Raw genomic sequence first — 18,243 nt, 5'->3', positions numbered from 1 at the left:
CTACAGTTAGAAGTCTCAAAGGAAGCCAGCGAGGGTGGTTCACACCTTTATCTAACCTCAGTACTTGGGAAGCAGAGGCAGGCAGATTTGAGTTTGAGGCCAACCAGGTCTACAGGGTGAGTTCCAGGACAGCCAGGGCTACTCAGAGAAACGCTGTCTCAAAAAATGAATAACCATAACCAAACTAAAACAAACAAACAAAAAAAATAAACAGGACAGGCAAACTGAAAAATGTCAATTTCACCTGTAACATTACACACACATACACAATAAGGTTTTCAATAGTGACTAAAATCTAGTGGTTTCAATGAATGATTTACATCACATAGTAATGAGTACATTCACCCAGTTCTAGGTTTTCCATATATTTACAAAAAGTTAAAAAGGCCAAACTCAAAAATACTCTTATCCTTTGACCTAAAACTCCACTCTTAGGAACGTACTCTGAAAATTGAATCATAAATCTGGAAAAGTTTTATGGGAAAGAGCATTAGTCACACACTGCAACGGTGAAATCTGAGAAACAGCAACCGCTGAAGGAATTTAAACAATTACAAGCACTTAATGGAAACTTACGTAATCCTTACAGTACCTTCAAAGCGCTTGCAATCACTGGAAAAGCGTTTATAATTTAATGCGATGTTTAAAACAAACTGCAATGTTTTTTGTGTGTGGCTGTGTAATGTACAGAGAAGAGGCTGAAAAGGAAAAAAAAAAAAAGTCTGTTACTCTCGTTTGAATCCTACGGTTACAAGAACATTTTCCTTTGAATTACAAGAACAGTCAACTCCAGCAACGGCGTAGCTCTGAGAATGGCAGGGACAGCAGGAAGTCTGGGAAGCTCTGACCACAGGGTCCGCTACCCAACAGCGTCGGTTCCTCCTCCTCCTCTTCCCCCTACCCCCACGGTCCGGGCCGCCCCTCCCCCGGGCGGGCGCAGACGTTGCCCACACGTGGGGATGGAGCGGGAGAGGCGGAGGAGGGGCTGGGTGTGCTGGGGGGGTGTGTCCGCGAGTGGGAGAAGCCAATTGGCAGTCTCCGAGAGGAGCTCTTTTTCGACAGGTCCTAGGACCTGGGCTCGGCGAAGGCGGTGCCGGGACACGGGAGTCTCTTGCAAGCATAAAAACTAGCACTGGGCCGAGAGCGTGGGCAGCGGTCTCGCACAGTGCGTGCGGTCCCGCGCCCCTAAGTCTTCTAGTGAACCTATCCCCCCATGGCCGCGCGCGGTGGTAGGAGCCGCGCGACGTCACCCATTGTTTACAAATCAAGCCGAGCCGGTAGCGTTCCGGCTCCCGCGGCTCTAAGGCGCGCGGTGCCACTGCCCGGTGGTCCCGGCTTCTTCGGTCCCAGGCTCGGCCCCCGCCCCCGCCCCAGCCGCGGCCCGACGAGCCCGCGGCCAACCAAGCCACCAGAGACGCCCGCACAGCCGCGGGGGCCCGGGCGGGGGGCCATGCCGTGCCGGAGGGAGGAGGAGGAGGAGGAAGCCGGCGATGAGGCGGAGGGGGAGGAGGACGACGACAGCTTCCTCCTGCTACAGCAGTCGGTGACTCTGGGCGGTTCGACCGACGTGGACCGGCTCATCGCCCAGATCGGCGAGACGCTGCAGCTGGACGCGGCGCACGATAGTCCGGCCTCGCCGTGTGCCGCCCCGGGTCCCCCGCCCGCGCCCCCGGTCCTGGCGGCGCTGCCGGCGGACAAGGTCCGGGGCCCAGCGAGGCTGCTGCGGTCCGCAGCATCAGCGGAGGCCGGGGACCCTGCGCCCCCGGGGGCGGTGCGCTGCGTGCTGGGGGAGCGCGGGCGCGTGCGGGGCCGGGCGGCGCCCTACTGCGTGGCAGAGATCGCCCCGGGCGCCAGCGCGCTGCCCCGGCCTGGGCGGCGAGGGTGGCTCCCCGGCGCCTTGGCTTCTCGGAGAATCCAGCAGCGGCGGTGTACCGCAAGCGGATCGCGCGCAGCGGACGACGACCCTCACCGGCTCCTGCAGCAGCTCGTGCTCTCCGGAAACCTCATCAAGGAGGCGGTGCGCAGGCTCCAGCGAGCGGTCGCCGCGGTTGCGGCCACAAGCCCCGCGAGCGCCCCGGGTTCCGGGGGTGGCCGAAGTGGACCGGACTCAGTCACCCTGCAGCCCTCGGGCTCCTGGCTCTGACCCGGGGTCTCTGGAGGAGGAAGAGGACGCGACTACGCGGATCCAACAGTGTCTTGCCCGGGACAGTATGGAGATGAAGCTGTCGTCCATCCCTCGGGTTACAGCCTCAAAGTTACCGGCCGTGAGAGGCTGTTAGAGAAAACGGACTCGACTGAGCAGCACCGGCAGCCGAGAACCTGGGATCTACCGGGAGAACTGTGGCAGCTACTTGATCCACTTGGAACTGACTTAGCCCTTGGGCATCGTGTGCTTGGATTGTTTATAGATGTGTCTCGCAGGGGCGGGAATTGGGAGGGCTTCTAACAATACTTGAAAACCAATAGTAGGCATATATGATCTCGTTATTTTCGGGTAGAGAAGCTTTCTGAATATGGTGCTACAATTGCAGACTAGAGAGGGTCTAGGGTGAAAACATAAAAAGTTGGCAGATGGGTGGGTTGGCAACGCTTGCTTTCTCCTGCTTAATTTGTGGTTGTGAAGGTGGGCGATGGAACCTAGTTGGTGAATTCCCAAAGGTGGGGAGAGATGAGTTTAAGTGCAAATGACTTGACCTTGCCAGCTTGGACTCAAGGTCAGGTTGATTGAGTCGGGTGTTGAGGGATTCTTGGGAGCACTAACCCAGTGTCTTTTTCTGGATATAATCACAGACCTAAGTGTCGCTTTGCCACCGCTTGGAGTCTCCCGAGGACTCAGAGGCCGACAGGGCTGTGTAGGGAGAGTTATTTGCGTTTTCTGTGCTTTTCTTTTCCAGAACTCCTCCTCCTGCTAGGCCACTCTTGGCCATAGCACCAGCTTTCTCAGAAATGGTCATAAACAACTCCTGACCTCCCTGCACCCGCCTGATGTGTTTGTGGTGTGTGTGGATTGGGAAGAACCCAGTGGGTACACTTTTCTGTTCCTTTGGCCCTCTGCAGAGTTGGTGGGAGTCTCCTGCTTTCCTCACCTGTCAGTTCTTGGTGACTGAAACTGTTTTTTTTAAAAATATGACTCTGGGAGGAGAAAGTGCTGGCTTTTCCCCCTGTGAAACCCAAGGGCACCGTTTTCTGAGGTGCCACCCCAAACTTTAAGGTAGCTAAACTTTTTTTTTTTTAAAGATTCAATGGCTTGTTCATCCTCCAGATGTGGCTGTTGATGTAGACTTCGCAACGGAGTGTCTGAAATTGTGGTGGTCCTGATTTAAAGGATTCATAATTAAAATGTCTGCTGAATAAACTTGGTTTTTGTTTTGGAAAATGGTCTTTGTTTCTGATTGCAGGTTTGAGGGGAAAGAAGACCATGTGGGGTGTCAGTAATACTTGGGGTAAGTCCGGCTGGAGCCACCATGTTTTAGTTAACTCCTAGAGGCAGTGTGTTTGAGCGCTTCTGGCTGTATTTTATTTTGCACAAGCACATCTTGAGATAGAGTCTCACTGGCCTAGAGCTCACTATGCATAGATCAGGATAGCCTCAAACTCAAGAGATTTCCCCCTATCTCTACCTTCCTGAGTGCTGGGATTACAGGGATGAAAATAGCGTTTACTTCACCCAGCTATTTGGATTTTGTACATTTATTTGTTCCGTGTATGTGTATAGAGAGTTCACATATGCATTAGGAAAGTCTATGAAAGTCTGATGACAATTGTGGCAGGTTTTCCCTTCCACAGCTTGAGTCCTGGATATCAAATTTGGGTAGTCTGGCTTGGTGGTGTGTACCCCTTACCAGCAGGGCCATGTTGTCTGCTGTCCTGTGAGATTTTGGGAACTGCTCCACGGACTCTCCCATTGGTCATATTCTAAGAATGCTTTCAGGGTTTGAAGGCAAGGAGGCTCTGTGCAGGGAGGGAAGAGTTTTTTCTAAGAATGGGAGTGCACAAAGCCTGTGTTTTCTCGAACTGCCCAGCCTTCAGCCATAGTCTACAGAGAGAAAGAAAAATACCTTTGTTTGAAACAGAATCTGTGTAGTCCTGGTTGTCCTGAAGCTTGCTATGTAGACCAGGCTGGCCTTATCCCCCTGCCTCTGCCTGCTAGGTGCTGGGTGCTAGGATTAAAGCCCTGTGCTACTATACCTGGCAAAACCCAAGATCAAGCCATTTTTTTTGGCAGTTGTAAAATGGCTTGGGATGGTTAAAGGGGATTAGATTGAAGTTCTTGACACATCTGTTCATTCAACTCAGCCTCATAGTCTCTGGACAGGATTCCTCGTTGCTGACTTTTTCTTCTGAGACAGGGTTTTCCTCTGTAGCCTTGACCATCCTAGAACTCACTCTATAGACTAGATGTCCTTGAACTCAGAGATCCCCTGGCTCTGGCTCCTGAGAGCTGGGATTCAAGGTGTGTACCACCAAGTCCTGGAAGTCTTCCCGTTTGAGACAGGATCTCTGTGTACATCCCTTTAACATGGGAAGTCCGTTCTTTGCACCCCTCCCCTAGTGCTGACAACCTCACTCTGTAACCCAGGCTGGCCTTAGATTTGTAGCAATCCGACCTCAGCTTTCTCCATGCTGTGTAAAGTAACTTTTTGGTACAGCTAACCTCTGACCTCTGCTGCCAAGCCCTCCAGGCACCTCTCCTGCTGGGTGCCATCCCCTCCCATGGTACCCAAGGATGAGCTACCTACTGCTCGAGGACTCCAGCTTCACTTAGTGCGGACGAACTCAGTCCCTACTGCTGCATCCTGGCTTTGTAACCATGAGTAAATTGCTGTCCCATCCCCCACCCTGACCTGGTGTTTTCCTTCTCTCACTGGTGAAACAGTCATACTTAAATGGTTGGGAGAGTGAGGTATTCAAAACAAAATTCCTCCTTCTTGTAGTACCCTATGGATTTATATATGCCAAGTGGTAGGCACACTCTGCTTTATAGAGATGAGGATGCTGAGGTCTAGACCATTAAGCATTGTGCTTGAAGTTGTGAATGTGCGTGTGTAGATTGAACCCAGGGCTTCACAGATGTCAGGCAAGCACTCTGCTACCAAGCGCTCTTCCCAGGCCCCTTTTTTCTCTTTTCTCGGAGCTGGGGACCAACCAGGGCCTTGTGTTTCCCTAGGCAAGCTCTACCACTGAGCTAAATCCCCAACCCCCAGCCCTTTTATATTAACTTTTTTTTTGGTTCGTGTGTGTGTGTGTGTGTGTGTGTGTAATTGAACATGACCACATGTATTCAATGTTTGCCCTTTCTTTTAGAATTATGTATCCATCCATTCATTCCGTTCAAGACAGGTCACTCTGACTCTGCTGGAAGTCACTGTGTAGACCAGGCCAGCCTGAAACAGAGATCCCTCTGCCTCTGCCTCCTGAATTTAAGGTATGCAGTACTGTGCCCAGTTTTGTTTTTTTTTTTTAAGTGTGGGTACCCAGAGTGCAAACTCAGTTCCCCATGTTTATATTACAAGTACTTACTGAGTCATCCCTTCCAGCCCCGTTTCCCTCCACCTAATCTGACTTTGAATTTGCCATCCTGCCTCAGCCTCCACAGTGCCTGGGATTCCAGGCAGGCACCCAGACCTTGTGAGACTTTCCTGATACAATATCCTCCATAGTTGGATTGAATAAAGTTTTAAAGAGAATCCCATGAACCTTGACACCAAGTATTTATAGGAGTACCACCCGGGTTCTCACACACTTCGTACAGCAGCCACACAGATGCAAGTTGCTGGGGATGGACGGTGAGCCGGAGTTTGAGATGCCCCAGAGGAACATCAGGTTTGAGGGCTGAGACCTGCTACAAAGGGGCGAGGAGTTGCCAAGGAGGCAGTAACAGTGTAACAGTGCATAGCTGCTTCATTCAGAGTTCCAGGTTCTCAGTAAAATAAGCCTGGACTCACAAAAGAGCAGGATGCAGACATCCTAACAGTCCTGACTGAACTGGCTACCGCAATGAGGTTGGCATAGTGACTTCTGCCAGACAGACACCTACAGGACCCAAGAAACTAAGAGGAAACGGGAACTGAGCTCTGGTGTGGGCACATACCCTGGTGGGCACCTCTTGTAAGATACAGTGGAAGGGCAGAATCTTAAGCTGCAGGCTTTTTTTTTTTTTTTTTTTTTTTTTTTTTTTTTCGGAGCTGGGGACCGAACCTCCTTGTGTTTGCTAAGCAAGCGCTCTACCACTGAGCTAAATCCCCAGCCCTAAGCTGCAGGCTTTTAAAGTTGATCTCTCGCCTCGGGCCAGAGCCTGCCCACATGGTCTTGTGGTGGTGGTGATGGGTCAAGGCAAGGAGGAAATAATTTGGTTCTGTTTTTTGTTTTGAGACTTGAGTCCGTGCATCTCTGCTTGGCCTGGAACTTGCTATGTAGACCAGGCTGGCCTGGAGCTCACAGAGGTCTATTTTCTGCATGCTGGGATTAAGGGCATGTAACACTGTTCAGGGAACAGGCATGGCTTCAATAATTTCCATCTAGATTCCACGGAAGTTCTAGAAATAACTGGGTTTACTAGGCTGATCCTCCACAATAGCAGGACAGGAAATGGGGGAAAGAATTACAGTCATCCTCCTGCTACTTGTCCCGAACACAGCTCACAAGCCAGTCTTTTTCGACAGGCCACATGTCCTGAAGGATACAAAATTAACTAGGATACAAAAGCCCTCCCAGATGGTTCCAGGCTTGGGAGTTCAGAGAGGTTGCTTCCCCTGAAACACCCTTCAGCCTGTCTTCCCACATTCAGTCCCTCCAAGTCTGCGACAAGAGCGTGCGTTTCAGCACACTAGATGGGTTTCACAAGACCAGCATAGAAAAGATAATCTCTAAGGCTGGTATGCGTTCGAGAAGGCCTTCAAAAGGCAGCATGAGGGCAGGAGAGATGGCTCCGTGATTAAGAGCACTGGCTGTTCTTCCAGAGGTCCTGAGTTCAAAATCCCAGCAACCACATGGTGGCTCACAACCATCTGTAATGAGATCTGATGATCTCCTCTGGTGTGCATGAAGACAGAGTGCTCATATACATAAAATAAATAATTCTTAAAAATTGAAAAAAAAAAAAAAAAAAGCCTGCATGGAGTTTTAGACTAAGGAGGAAGTCCGTTCTGCTCAGAGGGATTGATCTCTTCCTCCGGGACACCCCTTGGACTGTGCTGGGTTGATGACAAAGTGCTTGTTGTTGGTCATGGTCTTTACGGCTGCTTGGGTCTTGACCTGAATTCTCCTGGTACTGATCTGTCATTTGTAAAAAGCTAGAGAATGCCTAGAGCCTGCCCAGGTCCTGAGAGTGTCTCAGTGAAGTCACGGGAGAAAGCGAAGGCCATTTCTAAAAATACTGCATCTTGGAATGGTCCATTCCTAGTACTCAGCCCAGAAGTAACTTTGGCTGGGACACTTGGTCCCTGAGAATGCTAAATGATGGCCACAGAACGGTAGGGAGAGGCAGGGTTCAAATGGCTTCTGTCTTCTGAACAGACTGGTGCCTAAGCTCCCCTGCTAACGTTCTGTAATACTGAGCCGGGGGGGCACAGCTATAGGGAAGTGACCAGGAGAAGCTGAGTCAGGTGACTTTGTTGGTGGGGAGGGTTGGTTAGGAAACTCATGACAAGTTCCAGGGACAGCAGCCCAGAGTGTCAAATGGCTTGGACTTGCGTGATAAGGGTTGGTGATAAGGATTTGGCAGTTGAGGCTGAGCCTGGGAAATGCTCTTAGGAACAACAGTAAAACACTGGCTAATGTATTTACCTTAGCAAGAGTGGGGCTCCATCCTAAGCACCTTAGAAAGACCAGGTCATCAGGTTTCTGGGAGAAAGATAGGAATACTCTCAGAAGCAGACAGAAAATAGGAGTAGAACCAAGGGTGGGAAGCCAAGGATACGATGGGTGAGGTGATGCAGTTAAGAGCACAGTAGCTGAACAGCTGCGTTCATGTTGCCTCTATTCAAAATCCCTCAGGCTCTAGGCGTCCGGGGCACGTGGACTAGATCTTGGTCAGTGACCTGGGCTGATAGTTCATTTTCCCTTTATCAGCACCATTAAGCACTTTTTATTCATTTATTTTGAACTTTATTTTGTTGTTGTTTTAAAAATAATTTGATTTTTCCATCATGAAAGCTCTGAGGACCAGGCTGGCCTCAAACTCAGAGATCTGCTGAGTGCTTGGGATTAAAGGTGTGCACCACAACCACCCGGCTAGTTTTGAACGCAATCTTGAACTTTCTTCTTTTAGATTTACTTGTCTATTTATTTATTTTTTTTAAAGATTTGTTTATTTTATGTAGGTGAGCACACTGTAGCTGTCTTCAGACATATGGGAAGAGGGCATCAGATCTCATTACAGATGGTTGTGAGCCACCATGTGGTTGCTGGGAATTGAACTCAGGACCTCTGGAAGAGCAGTCAGTGCCCTTACCTGCTGAGCTATCTCTCTAGCCCCTCATTTTTTATTTTATATGTATGAGTGTTTTGCTAGCATGCATGTCTGTGTACTAGGTATGAAGCTGGTACCCACAAAGATCAGAAGAGAATACTAGACTCCCCCAGATCTGGAGTTACAGATGTTAGTAAGCCACCATGTGGGTGCTGGGATTTGAACCTGGGTCCTCCGCAAGAACTACAAGTGCTTTTAACCATCGCGCCTTCCCATCGGTCCTAGTCTTTGACTCTTAATCCTCTTGCTTTTGCTTCTCAAGTATTGGGAACATAGGTCTACACCAGTACAGCCAGCTAAGGAGTGTCTGTAGGCCTGTGTGTGAGTGTCCACCCGTGTATGCGTGAGTGCATGCACATGAGTGAGTGCATGCACATGCGTGTGTGTGCATGTGTGTGTCAGCAGACAGCTTGTGGAAGTTAGTGCTCCTCTTCTGCCATGTGAATTTCAGAAACCAGACATAGTCAAGCTTAGTAGTAAGCACCTTTACCTGCTGAGCCATCTCGCCCGTCCCTTTTAAAACTATATTTTTGTCAGCCAGGCGGTGGTGGCATACACCTTTAATCCCAGCACTTGGGAGGCAGAGGTAGGTGGTTGGGGGTCAGCCTGGTCTACAGAGCAAGGACAGCCGAGGCTATACAGAGAAACCCCGCCTCAGAAAAATTTTTTTCATTAGATTTATTCATTTGTGTATGTGTGGATACACATGCATGTACATGAGTGTGCACGTGCATGGATATGAGTCAGAGAACAACATGCAGAGCTCTTTCCTTCCACCATGTGGGTCTCAACAATTGTATTCATATTGTCAGGCTTGGCAACCAGGGTCTTTACCAACCTTGAAGGCTTCAGTAGTTCCTCCTGTGCTCACCCCAGCTGGGGAAAAAAGTGCTATTTAAGGTGCACTGGGAGGAGGGGGTTGAGGACTTAGCTCAGTGGTAGAGTGCTTGCCTAGCAAGCGCAAGGCCCTGGGTTCGGTCCTCAGCTCCGGAAAAAATAAATAAATAAATAAATAAATAAATAAATAAATAAATAAATAAAAATTAAAAAGGTGCACTGGGAGGAAAGGGCTTGTATTGCTTACATGCAATGAAGCAAATTTATTTTTTCAAGGGAAAATAAAAGAAAGGGAGGGAAGGAAGGCGAGCTTGTGACTGTGACTTCCGAGTCTGGCAATATTAGGCTTGAGATCTAATTTTGACAGTTAGACAGGAACAAGCAGGGGCAGGGCAAAGGTAGCAGGAAGATAACCTGCTTGTGCCTTTTAAACACACCCAAATCAATAAATCAAATAAACTTCCTGGGCAGCCTATCAGCTGGGATTTCACACTTACCTCCCGGGAGTCAGTCCGCGGCTGATAAAGAGAAACAGTTACTAAACTCCTTGTTACCAATTTTAGTTTGTATTCTTTTGTGGCTTTAGCTACAGGCAATTCATTCACAGAAACCCTGGGCTTTTCCAGGCTAAAAGGTTATACAGGAAGTTGATTTAACACCTGGTCAGACCCAGGGAGGGATTCTCTGTGCTTGGTCAGTTTGTAACCCAGGGTGCTGTCCTATGAACTGTCCACATGTAATCCCTCCCCTTGAGCCTTGCCCACAATAGGAACCCCATTTTTCCTTCCTCTGCCAGGAGCCTGGCCCTTCAGAGAACCTCCCTTTAATTGCTCCCTCACCATCCCCTCCTTAGCTTCAATTAAGCGTAGATTTTTCTCTTGGCTGAGGAAACCTTCCCAGCCATTTTCTCTTGTGACTTTCATTTTACATTGCCAGGCATTAAACTCAGAGCCATGCATTTACTGGACAACCACGCTGTCCCTCAGCCTAGTTTCTAACCTCTTCTTTTCCCTTTCGGACTCTGTCCCTCCTTCCTCACCAGCTTCCGAACTTCTAGGCAGCTCAGCTCATCTTCTCCTCGCAGGCCCTCTCAGCTTGTGCCATGCCAGTGAAACCACCCCCGGTTGTTTGCTCTGCAAATATTTACTGAATACCAATACCCGAGTGGTAGTAGTTAATGCAGCCATGTTTTGGGTGGGGGCCTGAGTGGTTTTACTAGTATCACAACAATCTTATCAGGTGGGAACTCTTGTTATTACTAGAGAGGTGAAGAAATCTACCCAGGGTTACAGGAAGGAGCCAGGCAGTCTGGCTCTGACACAACATTTTATGGCTACAAGGTACTGTACTGTGAGTTTTCTTTTCGAAACTGTTTCTCGTCTTTTCCTCTCCCTACCCACCCCGGGCCTTTATCACCTGGCGTCTGGTTGCCAGCCATGGATCTGGGTGACCATAAATAGTCCCTCTCAGCCCCAGTTCATTCCCCGAGCCACGTGGCTCAACTATCTGCCTAAGACACACTCTTCATTTTGTCATCCTGCCGCCATCAAAGAATATATAATCTCGTTGGGAAGGAGGCATGCACACATGAGTCCCTGAGATAACTCTGTAATAACAGTAAATAAGATGAAGCCAGGAACAGAACGAACCAGGACACAATTCCTGGGACACAATTGGATGGTTTTTTTTTTCCTCAGCACAAATTATAGACAGAAGTGCAGAGCGCAGCCAAGCCATACTTCAGCTGAGCACAGAAACTGGATGAGAAGAGGGTGGGTTTTCTAACTAGGAGGGCATCTTTAGAGCTGGGCCCCGGGCTCCCTTCACTGTACATCCTACTCTTCACTGGTGATGATCCTACTGCCCGGCTCTACAAGCTCCAAACGAGCTGTTTCCCTTGCTTGGCTAGAAGGTGACCTCTGCCCCCTCCTTCCTGAACATCTGGATAATGTCTTTAGCTCAGCTACCTTTAACATCTCCCTGTGAAACTGCAACAGGGTTTGAGATCCAGAGATCTGATCTCAGAGGAGACAGGTTCGAAGTGGAGGTCAGGCCCAGGGCCTTGTGCACGCTACCCCTGAGCTAGATCCCCAGTCTCTGTGCCTATTTGGTTTGTGATTTCAGACAGGGTCTCACATAACTCAAGCTGCCCTTGATTTTGTTTATAACCAAGGATTCCCTTGAACTTTTCGTTCTTCTGCCTCTACCTCCCAAGTGCTGAGGTTACAAGTGTGCCGACTGTTTAAAAGTTAATTTTACGTGTATGTGTATGTTTGTGGGCATGCACATGCCACGGCACACACACGAGTCGTGACAACTTCAGGAGCTGTTTCTCTTTCTGCCATGTGGGCCTAAGGGACCAAAGTCAGGCTGTCAGGCACGGCAGCAAACCCCTTTACCCACTGAGACATCGAGCTGGTCCACGATTCTCTGTGACTTTTAAGAGCGGTCAGGGAACAATGGCATGTAGCTCTATGATATGATCGGTGCGTGAGCCCTCAGAAGGAAGAGGGGAAAGAGGGAGGAAGGAAAGAGGGAGGGGAAGAGATACTGATGTAGTCATTAAGAGACATGCTATTCTACAAAAGACTCAAAATTGTGCCTTTTTACTTTTGTTTTTTTGAGGCTTTCTCTGTGTAGCACTGGCTGTCTTGGAACTCACTCTGGAGACCAGGCTGGCCTCGAACACAGAGATCCACCTGTCTCTGCCTCCCAAGTCCTTGGATTAAAGGAGTGTGCCACTACTGCCTGTCCAAAGTTGTACTTTTGTATAATAGTTTCCTCGGCCCAAAGTAAATGCTTATAATCCCAGCACTTGGGAGGCAAAGGCAAAAGGATCAAAAATTCAGACTGAGGGCTGACTGTGGAGCAAACGAGGGCCAACCTGGGCTACACAAGACCCTATCTCAGAGAGAGAGGGTCGGGGGAGGGGTAGAGTGAGGCAGAGGGGGAGAGGGAGGGGGAGGGAGAGGGAGGGAGAGGGAGAAGGAAAGGGAGGGGAAGAAGCAGTGAGGGAGGGAGGTAGGTAGGGAGGGAGGGAGAGGGGTTGGGAGGGAGGAAAAGCAAGCAAACAAGTTTACAGGAGTGATGATCTATTTTTCCATTTGCTTCATATGGATTATCAAATCCCCCACAATTGTTCAAGTTAGGTTCTGTACTTATACCAATGAATTTTTGACCTGATGAGTAGATCCCATCCCAAAGCACACAGCTAGCCTCAGAGGACTGCCTGCAGGGCCCAGCTCCTGCTTTTTGTGCCCAGAAGGCACAAAGGCAGCTCATCTGCACTCCCTTCAGATATGCATGGGAGCACTGCCCGGGAGAGCTTTTCCTCTTTGCCTGTACCAGCTTCCATAGCATCATGTACAGTGCATTTCCATCCCTCGATGAAGACAGGAGCCCCAGCCTGCAAAGCCCGAGCTCTCTGGGGCTGACATTCTGTGATTACTGAGCACTGGCAGAAAGGGAAGGGGGCACTAATTGAGTGAGTTAGTAATTTGGTTGCCAAGGCAACTCTTTTCTGATTGGGAGGAAAGGATCACAGGGTTCAACACAGACTTCGCTGGATAGGAAAGTGTTGTCTGATCTTCACTCAATGTTGCTGCTTCTAAGCTGGAAAAAGAACTAGGAAAAAAAATGGATAAAAATTGAATTCAGAGCATTTAAGTCTGGTTTAGAAGGATCCAGGGTGGCAGGCTTTGGAGTGTTCTATGTTCTTTCTTTTATCCAAATCACTTACTTGCTAATTGATTAATTTTAGTTGTTTCGTTCAATTTGTAGCTTTGGTCTTTTATCTCACCCCGGCATCTTCTGTTACCAGCTGTCTTTGTACGTGAAGAGTACTTTGTAAGAAAATGGTTACAGTAGGCAAGAAGGGAGGTGGTCCTGTTGGGACAGTGCTTGCCTAGCATGTGTGAAGCCCTGGGTTCAAACCCCAGGACTCAATAACACCTGTAATCCCAGTACTTGGGAAGCTGAGGTAGGATGATCAGAGGTTCAAGGTTATCATCTATTATGAAGCAAGCTGAAGGCCAGCCTGGGCTACGTGAGTCCCTATATCAGAAAGTCAAAATTGTTACAGCATACCTGGCACTCCGCTGATCAATCTGGGTAGTTGGGACAGCATTTTCCAGGGTTCTGATGTCAAGGTCACCAATTTGGACAACCACGGAGGTACCATTAATATGCAGGTTTGCCTAGTAAACAAAATTGGACCATTTATAATGGTATGGAGCACCTGAAAAGAGGCCTGAACGGGGAGCCCAAAAATATCTGGCTTCAAGACTGATAGGTTTCACCACTGACTTCAGAGAATCACTCTGTCCTGCCTGTGTTGTTTGGCTAAAGACCATCTATACAATGGTCTGATATGGTTTTCATGAAACTCTGGCATTCAACCCACTGGCCTGAGTGCATGCAAGCATATACAGTTATCTTAGGATACTTAGAAGTATCGGGGTTGGGGATTTAGCTCAGTGGTAGAGTGCTTGTTTAGCGAGTGCAAGGCCCTGGGTTCGGTCCCCAGCTCCGAAAAAAGAAGAAAAAAAAAAAGAATACTTAGAAGTATCTTAGAATGGAGAGAAAGAAACGGGCTGCGTCTTGCCATATTGCCCAGGCTGGTTTCAAACTCCAGGGCTGGGGACTGGAGAGATGTCTCAGTGGTTGTGAACAATTGTTGCAGTTACCAAGGGCCTGAAATCAGTTCTCAGCACCTACATGGCAGCTCATAACCATCTGTAATTCCAGTTTTGGGGGATCTGAACCCGTTTTGACTTCTGAGAGCATGAATGTGGTACACATCTGGGCAAATACTTATCCACATAAAATAAATCTTAAAAAATACAAATAAACCCCAGGGCTGAGCCACCCCTTGTGCTTCAGCCTCTTGAATAGTTGGCACTATATGTATGCCACTATGCTTACCTTGGCAGAAGTGTGTGTGTGTAATTCTGGGCTATGTATATTCTAGGCAGGAACTTGACCATTGTTAGGTCCTCAGCCCTCAGAAGGTTTTTTATAAAAAGGTTTATAGAACTGTACTGCTTTTCAACTACATAATCTCTGTGCCTACTACCTATTAGTTTCCTCGTTCCTGCCCCGTCCCTTTAGAAACAAAGGGCTTTATATTGCCCAAGCTGGCTTCAATATATAACTAAGGCTGACCGTGAATTCCTGATTCTCCTGTGCGTGCCTCCCAAGTGCTGGGACGATGATCCTGTACCAAGCCTGGTTTCTGTTTCATCTTTACAGGGAGGCCTGTACTGGGTGAGCTCTGGCTGCTTATTTATTTATAGCCATGCTCTCACTCTGTAGCCTAGGCTTGCCTGGGATTTGTACCAATCCTTCCATAAACATGAACTACCGTGTTTCCAAGAATCTGGTTCTTCAGTGTATTAGGTCGGTCCTGGGGTTTGGTGATGCAGAGAAAGCCCCGGATTGCTCAGACCTAGACTTCTGAGAAGTCCCTCCATAACTGAGATCTCAGGGCTATCCTCACCCCAGAGCCTCTGACCGCCATCCGCACATAAGCTTGGCACTGCACTGCAGAGTCTCCTTGTCTGGGAGTCCCCATAATTGTCCTTCTCTTGCTGGGCAGGTCGTGGGAAATGACCCGTTTGAGGCGTTCTGAAGCTACCCCTCGGACTACCTGTCTGATGGATTTAAGATACAATGGTACATTGAATCAGAATAATTGACATCTAGTACACAAGACGGAGAATGCTCCCAACAAGTGGGCTTCTGTTGAATGAAAGATCAAGGACCCCAATCGCTTGGCTACTTAAGAGTCAGTTCTGGAAAGGAAAGGCTGAGACTACCAACCATTCTCTGGTACATACCAGGCAGCCACCACACAGGCTGTTATCTCACTGTTGGTGCTACGTAGGTGAGGAAATGGAAAAACCACGGAGTTCCGATCCTCCTTCAAGATCCCTTCCCCACTTTACCCTTTGTTATTCAACTCAGCTCCTTCCTTGAGGGAACAGATGGCAATATTTCAGAAAAGGGCAGAATCGGGCAATTGTGTCATCGCTGGGACAGAATAGTAGCAAATGTACTAAGGACATTTAGGAGGGAGGTGCCGTTGAATAAGATGTCAACCAGTGTTCCTACCATTAGTTTTATATCTTGAGTAGCACCTGGTGAATGGTCCTATTAGGGCTCCAGAAGAGGTGGGCGCGCTGGAGGGAAGCCAGAAAAGGTGGGCGTGGGCGCGCAGGGGTTGATGGGCGCCAGAAGAGTTGGGCCCGCGTAGGTGGAGCGGTAAGCCTCCCAGACTGCTGCCCTGCTGCTCTGATGTCCTCCCTGAAACCCAAAGGGCTCTGAGGTTTGCTGAATGGGACTGGTCCAAAACCTGACCTCACTTTCATTTAATTTCATGCCAGCACCGACACACACCCAGCTGCACAGACCTTGTCTAACTACTGGGCTGCGCAGACACAAAGGCCTCTAATTACCAGCCTCCAGCGAGGCTGACAGAGATTTCAAGTGTTTTCATGTTTATGGAGATCAGAGAAATGTGCTCTGTACATCTTACCCGCTGGAAGCAAGTACAAAATAAAAGCGGGGGTGGTGGTGGGGAACCCAACACATTTATTCAAAAACAGTTATTTCAGTTAAGTTAAAATCCTATAATCAGGACAGCCACAATTCCAGTCACTCCGGTGCGAAGTGTAGATACGTCAATAGCCACATCTGGGTGCTGAACAAGCCATTGACTCCATGAATCTAAAACGAAACGGTCGCTCAGAGTGGACAGTATTTCCAAGCACTTCACAGTCACGATAGCAAAAAAAAAAAAAAAAAAAAAAAAAAAGCCTGCAGTTTTCCCATTTGGAGGGTCACATTTTCTACTAGGTTTCCTTCACTTACAAAGGCGAGCTGGCACAGCTGGGGGAGGGTCAGGAGGAGGAAATCAACTCTGTCTATCCAGGGAACTGCAGCTGTTACAAATGGCCCCGAGAGCCCAGGATAAGCGGCTGTGTGAGACTGTGTCCCTGGAGCACCCATTATGTGGAACGTCCCTGGCATCTAGCGTCATCAGAGCCACCCTGCTGGAGTAGGGCAGCAGAACCAAGGGGGAAAGGTGGTACTCGGTCACTGTCTCAAGGCAGTGTGTTTGCAAGCCGGGAGGAGGGGCAGGGGCGGTGGCCTCGGGAGAGAAGCACAGACTCTCAAGCACCCGCCATCCGCCACCCCCCTCTGGGAGGTGGCAGGAGTGTCCTTAGAGGACTCCTGCATTTGCAAAACAGTGTGCTCTTCTCCCAGTAAGGTAATTCGGTTAGTCTCAGTGCAGCTGCAAGGTGCACACTCAGGAGACAGTGACCTTGAACCCGAATTGGGATGGGTCTCCTTTAAAAACACTTTTCGAAGGCAACTTCGCCATTCCCTTCCAACACCCAACACCGCTCACTGCCGCCTCCTACCACTCGTGGGGTACAGCTTTCCCCTTCAACACTCTTAACAGCAACCCGTTGAAAAAGAGGGGACAGACAGAAAACGGTTACTTCTATTCAGCCCCAAGAGGGTCCTCCCGTGGTACCGCATGTTTTACATTGAAACCACCACCGCAAAAGATGAGATGATGGCCTTTTAACTGTCGTAAAATGTTCAAGTGTGGCATTTTGGGGAGCTCCCCGAAATCACGTCCACTCTTGTTTCCCCCTCCCCCAAAGTGGGTCAGGAACCAGCCCTGAAAAGTACAGCGAGTAAACGGGGATCATCGTCCTTCGTTCCACAGCTGGCTGAGCCGATCCTGAGAGCATGCACCGTGGCCACGTGGTCGCCCGCTTGGCCAGGAGAGTCTGCGCGGAATTGCAGCGACCAGGTTGGATCACGCCAAAAAAGGAGTCCTTCTGACAGCCTGCGGTGCGCTCTATAGAATCTCCTTTAAACAAACCTAAGTCCTGGCTTTCAAACAATTTGGGGCTCTCAACTTCAGTTATCCATGAAAATATCTGCGATATTTCGGCTGTCTTCCTTAGCTTAATTTCCCGTTTCCAAGTGCTCGAGTCCTCCACCAGCTCCGGCTGGGTGAAGCCCTGGGTGAATTCCTCGGTCCCCCGCTACAGGCTGGTGGTGTGGCCACCTAGGTTGTTAGCTGCCAGGGACAAGAAGATCGTCCCCAGTTCTGAGCTGCGCCCTCCTCACGCTAGCGCCAGGGTCGCTGCAGGCCGCGGGAGGGCTCTGGGGCGAAGGCGGCTCATGCACCGGGGCTGACAGGGGCCCGAGGAACGGGTGTGCGGGAAGCTTTGCGTGTAGCTGTAGCCGTCGCGAATGAAGTCTCCGCACCGCCTCCTTGATGAGGTTTCCCGAGAGCACGAGCTGCTGCAGGAGCCGGTGCGGGTCGTCGTCGCCGGTGCGGGTCTCCGGCTGAGATCCGCGTCGCTGTGGCAGGCGGCGGGACGCGGCTGCGTTCCGGAGCCAACCCCGCCGGCACGGGCCGGACAGTGGCTGCGGGGTGTTTAGTTTGCCGGTCCCTGGGGGTCCGTCAAAGCCCGGCTGCTGGGGCAGCGCGCTGGCGCCTGGGGCGATCTCCGCCACGCAGTAGGGCGCCGCCCGGCCCCGCACGCGCCCGCGCTCCCCCAGCACGCAGCGCACCGCCCCCGGGGGCGCAGGGTCTCCGGCCTCCCCTGATGTCGCCGGCCGAAGCAGCCTCGCCGGGGCCCCGGCCTTGTCTGCCGGCAGCGCCGCCAGGACCGGGGGCGCGGGCGGGGGACCCGGGGCCGCACGCGGCGAGGCCGGACCGTCGTGCGCCGCGTCCAGCTGCAGCGTCTCGCCGATCTGGGCGATGAGCCGGTCCACGTCGGTCGAGCCGCCCAGAGTCACCGACTGCTGCAGCAGGAGGAAGCTGTCGTCGTCCTCCTCCCCCTCCGCCTCATCGCCGGCTTCCTCCTCCTCCTCCCTCCGGCAAGGCATGGCCCCCCGCCCGGGCCCCC

At 50.3% G+C, this 18,243-nt stretch overlaps 2 protein-coding genes across 2 annotated transcripts in view; one reads left to right on the top strand and one right to left on the bottom strand.

The window, feature by feature from the left end:
* The first annotated feature begins 1,041 nt into the window (after window positions 1-1,041).
* Window positions 1,042-2,164, top strand: LOC116891164 (GSK-3-binding protein FRAT2-like). The gene has a single exon (XM_032891966.1). The coding sequence runs from the start codon at window positions 1,214-1,216 to the stop codon at window positions 2,141-2,143; it is 930 nt and encodes a 309-aa protein (XP_032747857.1). The 5' UTR covers window positions 1,042-1,213; the 3' UTR covers window positions 2,144-2,164.
* Window positions 2,165-15,783: 13,619 nt separating this feature from the next.
* LOC116891163 (proto-oncogene FRAT1) overlaps window positions 15,784-18,243 on the bottom strand; it is a 2,641-nt gene continuing 181 nt past the window's right edge. The window contains exon 1 of the mRNA XM_032891965.1: window positions 15,784-18,243. This exon is cut by the window's right edge and continues 181 nt beyond it. Coding sequence (XP_032747856.1) covers window positions 17,402-18,223 — 822 coding nt within the window. The 5' untranslated portion in view covers window positions 18,224-18,243 and the 3' untranslated portion in view covers window positions 15,784-17,401.

This window comes from Rattus rattus, chromosome 2 (assembly GCF_011064425.1).
Source record: "Rattus rattus isolate New Zealand chromosome 2, Rrattus_CSIRO_v1, whole genome shotgun sequence".
Lineage (NCBI taxonomy): Eukaryota > Metazoa > Chordata > Mammalia > Rodentia > Muridae > Rattus > Rattus rattus.
The sequence above is the reverse complement of the archived record's forward strand: the minus strand, read 5'-3'. Positions and strand labels throughout refer to the sequence as shown.

What these genes read in the sequence shown, in the direction of transcription:
- LOC116891164 (XM_032891966.1), top strand. Translation starts at nt 1,214, where the DNA reads ATGGCCGCGCGCGGTGGTAGGAGCCGCGCGACGTCACCCATTGTTTAC.